General features: G+C 37.4%; 1 protein-coding gene across 1 annotated transcript; it reads right to left on the reverse strand.

The window, feature by feature from the left end:
* Positions 1-268: 268 nt before the first annotated feature.
* On the reverse strand, positions 269-7341 carry LOC135467889 (N-alpha-acetyltransferase 30-like). The gene is made up of 4 exons (XM_064745801.1): positions 6540-7341; positions 5444-5567; positions 4072-4127; positions 269-2429 (listed from the first exon to the last, which is right to left on the reverse strand). Exons 1-4 carry the CDS (start codon positions 7197-7199, stop codon positions 2292-2294), a joined length of 978 nt encoding a protein of 325 aa, XP_064601871.1. The 5' UTR covers positions 7200-7341; the 3' UTR covers positions 269-2291.
* Between the last annotated feature and the right edge of the window lie 965 nt (positions 7342-8306).

Raw genomic sequence — 8306 nt, forward strand, 5'->3', positions numbered from 1 at the left:
TATGGTGATCGGAAGAGCATGACTAACAGTAGGTGTGCATTATGTGGCTTCTTAAACAGTGGATCCATTGAAACTGATTCATATGTAAAGTTACACCCATTCTTCATACAGTGATGCCCATTCTTAAGACAGTCCTTAATTCTTTGAGCTAATTATTTTCTTTATTCCAGTAGTTTTGGTTTTCCTTCAATTTCCTTTCTTGTTAATGTGGTTTTGTCTTGTTTTTCTTCTTTTTTTTCCCCATCATTTATATTGATATATATATATATATATTTTTTTTTTTTAATGTGCACATTTGGGCCCTTTTTGTTGTTACTTCTTTACCTTCAAAACGGCAACCAGATTGAAGTACAAAGAAAGCCAGCACAATCAGCCCACTGGCAGATGGCTAACTTGTCCAGGATTCCTCTACTAAATTTGCCATCCACAATTTCTTGGCATTTAAATATGGATACACACCATAATCTAACAGCTTTGTAACTTTTGACTGGGGGCAACAATGTCAACATTTTGTAAAAAAAAATCTCTTCTATACAATCTCATGACACAATCTTGAGGTATTTGTACATATACCTCTATTACCCAGTGCTTGTACAAGACTTCCAATGTGTACAAAATTCATACCCCAGTCACTTCACATGCAGTAAATACCCAGGAAATCAGCAGTAAAGTGGATGCATTTGAAGACTCTCAGAAGAAAACCTGAATAATCATGATAAGCTGAACTAGACAAATGAACAAAATCACAATACTCTTTTACTGTCTACTCTGTCCTTTAGAAGCCTATCTAATGTGTCTATAGCAAAGTACGAAGTGGTGTTATGAAAGTTGTTATGTCAATGAACTATCAAAACATACAGCATTTCCTGCATCTTAGCAAACTGTGTGATCAGATCTGTGTGAAGTTTAACGTAAGTGTGATGTACTGATACATTCAAAATCAGCTGAGAATAAGGACATGGTATTTTTAATTATCATAACTGATATGAGTGCAGGCGGTATGAGCTAGGAATTCAATAGAACATTCTATTCAATGTAGAATCCTGGTCATGATTTTTTCTTTCCCCTTCTTTTTGGCTAAAATATTTAATTACAACTGTAGTTAACAATCCAGTACTTCTCCTACTTGTATTGGTTTAAAATAAACTTTCATGATGGTTTGTTTTGATATTTCATCAATCATTTCCACGCATGAATTTGGGTCTGAAGGTGGTCAGACAGCAAGTTAATACTATGTTTATAGTTTATTTGAGGTTTTAAGGCCGCACGGTTGGCTACACTTCTGACTTGTATTTCTAGGCCAAATTGCATTCTGGCAAATAATCCTATATTTATAGCTGAAGTTGACTACTGATAGAGCAAAATAATCCTACGTTGATGGTGAGTGTTGCAACTGAGTGCTGCAAGTATGAATATATGCTTTTGATCAAACTTTACACAAACGTTGGAAATAATTCTACATTTCTAGGTTTGGCAGAGTGTTAAGTGGCAAATAATCCTTCATGTATCTGTACAGCTGGTGGTAACTGACAAAGAATCATAATAAAATGTATGTGCTAAGAGTTTGAAAAAATATGCACAATACAAAACAGGTGTACAATTTGAAACCAAAATTGGTTTCTGTGTGTTCCATGGATAAGACCCTCAATTGTTCCACATAAAGCAACATTGCGGTATAGATGTGGACACCATCGTCAATGCTTTGGAGTTCGTATCTGCACCATAATATTGCTTCCATAAAATAACTGAAGATTTATATCCTATCTGTCCTCAATCTTTAACTGCCACACTATAATCAATAAGTCAACATGTGACAAACCAAAATCTAGAAAAGTGGAATTCCTCATCACTTTTTATGGCTTATGCCCAGTTAAGACATATATATCAAGTCTTCTAAAATTATGATAATCTTCTAGCAGAAACTGTAGTTGTTGAGGTTTTCACCAATAAAAGACTTCTAAACTATATGTATTTTTCAAAACCCAAGCTGGCAGAATGTAGGCCTTACAGTAAGGACTTCACAGTTAACTCCCCTTACTGCTTGGCTCAACATCATGCAGTCACAAAGGAACATGAATGAATGTCACAGCCAAGGTACAAGACACAAGGCTCCAATATCTTTACAGATGTTGCATCTATTTCAAAACTATCCAGAAAGGAAACAGAGCTAGAACTACATTTGATCACTTTAAAGGACAGCAACATTTGCACTTCTGCATCGAAACACTATTGCTAATTCCAAAGAAAATTAAACATGTGGAAGCAGTTAAACCATCTGATGCTGCTTTCTTTCACCGCAGCCACAGTTTTAACCTCAGGGCATCAACACCATTCAGGTAGTATCGAAAAAGTCGCTTATCACGGACGAAGCCTAGATTCTCATAGAGGCGCAAAGCTGCTTTATTTGTTATCTCAGTCTCCAGAACCACCTGCAAAAACAAAATCAGAAATCTTTAAGTTGAAAAAGACATCGGGGTTGCACCGAATTACCTCCCTTGAGGTCACTCTCCTTTTAAAAAGGTGTATTTTTAGGAGTAAGCTGTGGTCAGGTGGGACCTCAGAAAATAGTTTCGATGTGAAAGTGACAGAAGTTAGTTAAAGAACTAGCCTTAAGACAGATTTTAATTGTGTAAAAGTTATTAGGAAATCTCAGGATAATCTTTATCTATTTTTCAAAATCTATATGGAGGTAATTTAAAAACTCTGACCTTAAATGCAATAGACAGCGAACTTCTTCAAAAAGATATGTTTTACCTAAGCCATAAAACAGACTTTAAGATTTCTTGCCACTTCTGCAGTTCTCAAAGGTCTATGTTATCTCAAAAATATTTGTCACTGTCGTATCATAACTATACAGTGCATGCTTCAATAGGCAAGGTTCCTCTTCTGGTAGTTTCACGCCTCAAACACTAATATCACAGTCGCTGTCATGTAACAAGGAGCTTATTCAGATCAGGCCTATTTTTATAATGTGAGCATTATTTTTTTTTTTTTTCTGTTTTTTGAACAATATAAAGCATTCTCACAAAGGATTTTTTCCCACTGAGCAGTCCACGCAAAAATAAATGAGGAACTGGGACCTTGTTTTTCACTTTGCCTAATTTGTAAATGAAACATGATCACCTGGGCAAATGAGAAACTGACCCTACTTTGTCTACTGTAATCCATGGGTCTGAACCTTCTCAGCCACGGTCATATACTGGCATAATTGAAATAGTGTTGTACACATGAAATAAATAAATAAATAAATAAAGGATCCTACTGACAATATCGAAGAAAATGACCTTGCCAACTATGATGTTGATGAAAACATTGACACGGACATTTTTCAATAACACTTAAAATGCAGACCACACCAGAACCCGTGGGTGGTGTTTCTTGGTATATACGGACTGGTGATTTTCAGAGAATTTAAACTAAACAATGCAACCAATAAATGTGTGAACACTCACTAAAAACTTTGCAGTAAAACTGGCACAGGTAAAATTCATGTGACCTCCTGCAAAATCACAACTGTTCTAGTGCACAGAAAGTAATGAAATTGCTTTAAAATGGGTACCTAAGGCCTCCAGAAATATCATGCTGGGTAATCCCCAGGTTATAGGTAATAACCAGGGCTAGAGATCCTGTAGGAGGTACGTGGCCTGTTCAAAGGATGCTCGCTGACGAATACATTATCAGTCGAAGATCCTCAGTGATTATGGTAAATCATCTTGTCTTAAACGTTAAAACGACACTTCTTATCTTACAGCCATCCTCAAAACATGATCAACAGCACTGCTCAGTTTGAAAAACACGATTTGCAAATGCAGGCTCCTAAATTTGAAAATTACATTTTCTTACTGGCTTCAGTTACCTAATTGCCTAATTCAGAGCTTTTCATTAATCAGTCAGAAATGTGTGCTTAGGTTTATTTGGTAGGTAGGATGATATCCTACTGGAAAAATGTATGTTTCATAACCAAAAATAATACTTTTTAATCCCTAAAAATGCACTTTTTTGTGTGATCTTTTAGGTCAAATTCAGTATACACAAGATTCCTGAAATGTATGTGTCTGTTAGAGTCCTTACCTCATCACAGTCATCAGCAATCATAGCTTTTATAGCTTTCAACACCAGGTGTGAACCTGTAAAAATGAAGTAACCATAGTTAATACAATATTCATGGTGATATGTATTTGGCTTGTGTACATTTCAGCCATCCTCTTTCAGTGTATGATACACAGATGCTGCAGACCAAAGCATGATTTACTTCCGTGTAACCGAAGGGTCACTTCACACGGTGTTGTGTGTATATCATTTACGGACCAACACGGAGGTAAAATTAGTTGATTAACAAGCTGTGTAACATTCAACGAGGGTATCACCGATCATGTCAGAAAGACGCATACCACCTCAGTCCAAACTGAATTCATCTCCCCTACTAGCCCTTAGGCCTACTTTGACACACTGTTCAAAGTATACCAAAAAAATACACTTTTAGTTGTTCATTTTAGCTATTAGTCAGCAGTTTCTAAATAACAAATATCAGAATCAGTGGAAAATTCCTTAGGGATGCAGAAGGTTTATGGGAATGAGAAGAAGGCATCTCACCGGACAACACTTAAAAAGAACTAAATCTCATGATAAAATAGATTAAATCATATGATATAATTTTATGATACAAATTTTTTTCATGAATTTCTTACAAATCAAGGATTTAAATTTTGTTCTGCCTTTCTCACATACAAGGGACATTTTTTTTTCTTTTCTTTTATAAATACAGTAAAATTATTCAAACGCCATGTTCAAGCCACGGAGCTTTCTCTGACGTCTGTGATAACTAGGTCTGCACTGCTCTCATCTTAGAAGCCACCACTACAAACCTGAAGCATAAAATCCAGTGACAGTCAATGCCTAGACCAGCCTCTGTGGTGCTTAAATTTATTTCCATTTGTTTCAGAATTGGGCATGAATCTACATGCACAACAATTCTACTGAAATTTTGAAAACATTTAATAATGGTCCAAATCACTTCAGGAGGCTACAGTCTGAACCAGGAATACCAAGGCCGGGTATCTGCAGGCTATTTACACAGGTGCTGGAGTTCCTTGTGAAAGATATAGTGGGCCACTAGGCCTACTGTATCAACAGTTCAAGCAGTGGAAGAAATATTCTGCCATAGGCTACTGCTTAGGCTATTATACAGAAAATACCTTTGACGTTAGAGAGCTAGAGTAAATGTGACGTCACCTTTCTCTCAATAAAGGAGATGTGCTGAAGCTGCGTCAAGACAAAGTTTCACTAAACTTTTATTGGGTTGAAAAAAGACAAACAAGAGTTCACAATAAAAACTGTGAGACAATGCAAACATTATATGAAGTGCAAAATCTGAACACAAATCTGAACAACAAAAACGTGAATGTTCCTGTCCTGCTACAGAGGCTGCTCAAGAACAGTTTACCTATTTTTTTCCTCCTGTATTCTGAATCAATTGCCAGCATTGCTATATATCCACGTCGCACCATTTTCTTATGCATATCCAATTTGCACACAATAGCCCCAACACACTGACCAGAAGACATTGCCTGAAATGACATGAATAAGAGTAAACATTTGTACATGATGCAGTGAAAGAAGTCATATAACACCATGCCATTATGCTACTCGTTAGGGTTGATGTATTGGTAAGTCATTAATTCAGTGTCAGTGGACGACTATTTACTCATAATTATTATTCTTTGCATCATGAACCAGCCAGATATGCACTTCCACTTATTTTTTATTTTTCTTAAATCTTGACAAATTTTACGACAGAGGTTTAAATTAACCATATGATGTCACTGGCAAATTGGACCAGTATACTTCTACCTACTGGATCCCCTTGATATCAGCTGGTCCATTAAATGAAGGAAAATATTATCAAACTTCTCTTGGCTCTGCCCAGTGTCCTCCCACCATAATGCTAGTCGCCATCGTATAAGTGAAATATTCTTGAGTGCGGCATAAAACACCATTCAAATAAATCGAATTGTCCTATGGTTTATTCTCATCCGAGTGTACAGCATCTACATTCACAAAAGCAATTGTTTTACACGTAGGTACAGCCTCTGGTAACAGAATTAAATGTTGCTAACTAACAGGCCAGTCTGACCAGTGTTTGTTTAACAATAACTCTGCTGGACATCCAACTGGCTTCAACCACCAGATGAAGTGTTAACATCAGGCCGTACTGCCAAATAATGAAAAATTGGCATCAGCATATGCCTACTGTAAATGTTAAGTTACTCATGTGGCTTCAAATCAAGACGGGAGAAGCACCCACAGAACTTCAGCACCTCCATGTATGCTTCCATGTAAATGTCAAAATACTTCACATTCTTTGACAGGAGATCATTTCACACACATATATCACAAAATTACCAGAACTAAATAATATCATGCTTCATTTAGTACGATCTATATGTACGTCACGTTTTCAACCACATTGCAATTTTAATGTTTGAAGCAGCCTGGAGTTCAGATTTCTTGAAGATTATGGTTAAAGATTTTTCACTTACCAAGAAGCACAATTTAGGCCAATTGTGAATAAAATACCTATACGTATAAATAGAATAAGGCTCAGATAAGTCTTTGGTAATGAGTCTCATTATATCTGGCATTTGAAGTTCTGATTCATAGACCACATATTCGATGCCTTCCTGTATGTCACTATGAGTCTGGGTTTCGGACACAGACAAATCACTACCCACAGAGGAATCTCTGGCTATTTCTTGTTCGGTTTCTTCTGCAGACTCTGGTTTTAAATTCTCAGAAAGAGATAATTTCTCCAAATGCATTGATGTCACACAAGGACATGTGACTATTGTGCATCTATCTCGCAGCACTACATGTGGACTGCTTTCCTTTTCCTTTACACTCGGTTCTGTCACCACACTCGTCATCCCATGGCTGACTAAACCGTTCTCTCCAAGTTTGTGCTTCAAACAACCATTTGGGACGACCTTGTCTTTTCTGATCTGTATGGAGGGTGTTAGAGGTGTGGATTCAGCTGTAACATGTGTCAGACCGCTATTATTATGACAAGAATGTGCATTACTATCGCCTTCGGAGCCAGCAGAGAAAACCACTTTCACATTCCTTCCATCTGCAACTTTTGCCATTTCCAATTCCGCTGGAGATTCACAGTGATAAATCACACCAGTGTCGATTTCAGCCATTTTAAAGTAATTGAACTAAAATAATTCTGTGCCAACGGTGCCTCATCGTGTTCTGGCTAAATGTTACTGAGATTAAACTCAAATGACAACAATATTTCCCAAAGGCTAGCAGTCATCACGGCATCATCTGCTTCTCCGCCATTTTGCCTTTTCACAAACACAAGCGGAAGGAGACAACAGTGAGTACTACACGCTTTGAGAGAATCACAAATCGTTGAAATCTCAGTTATTTGACAGCTACATTTTTGTGACGCTTAACAGTTTGAAAAGTATGAAGATATTTCTAGAGGAAATGTAAATACTTGGTGAAGGGTAAAGGAACTACTTTATACAGTACAACTTCATAACTTCCGGGACATGTGGTACATCTGTTGTTAGGTCACTTCCGGTGCACCGAGCGCAATGCTAGGCATGGACTCGCTTTAGATTGTGTAAGTGTGACTCTTTGGAGGAGGAATGTGCAGAGACGAACTCAATTTTTGAGGACACTAATGTTTGTAAAAAAACAAATTTTAGATTATTGGTAAGTGTCAAAACCGAAATACCTCTCTAAAATTGTTGTCATTGGTGTAATTATTCCCATGGAGATCACGAAATTTGTCGAGCAGAACATCCAGAAGTCTACCTTACCTAACCATGGATGACTACACGTAGCTCTTTATATTTGTTGTGGCGCTCACCCTCAGTAGGAAGCATCGTCAAATTTCAGAAAACAGTCGATTACTAACCATCCCAATTGGGGGGCCTCCCGTGGCTTAGTTGGTTAGCGTGCTAGCAGCATAATGACCCAGGAGCCCCTTACCAATGCAGTCCCTGTGAGTTCAAGTCCAGCTCATGCTGGGTTCCTCTCCGGCCTCTCCGGTATTTTTTAAATTTTTTTGGGGGGGGGGAGTGGGGGGGGGGGAGAAATTTATGATTAAAAATGCCCTTACTTATGTGCCACAACACACAACAGCTGTTGAACAAGCAGATAAAAGTTGGGGTAGACACTGATGGGAAGTAAATGAAGCGTATAAAGGCAAGGATCAAAATAATGTGTTTTAATGTTTTTAGGTCATACAGAACCATTGAAGTAAAATTTGCTCATCCAATCAGCTTAAAAAAGAA

This window comes from Liolophura sinensis, chromosome 6 (genome assembly GCF_032854445.1).
Source record: "Liolophura sinensis isolate JHLJ2023 chromosome 6, CUHK_Ljap_v2, whole genome shotgun sequence".
Classification (NCBI taxonomy): Eukaryota; Metazoa; Mollusca; class Polyplacophora; order Chitonida; family Chitonidae; genus Liolophura; species Liolophura sinensis.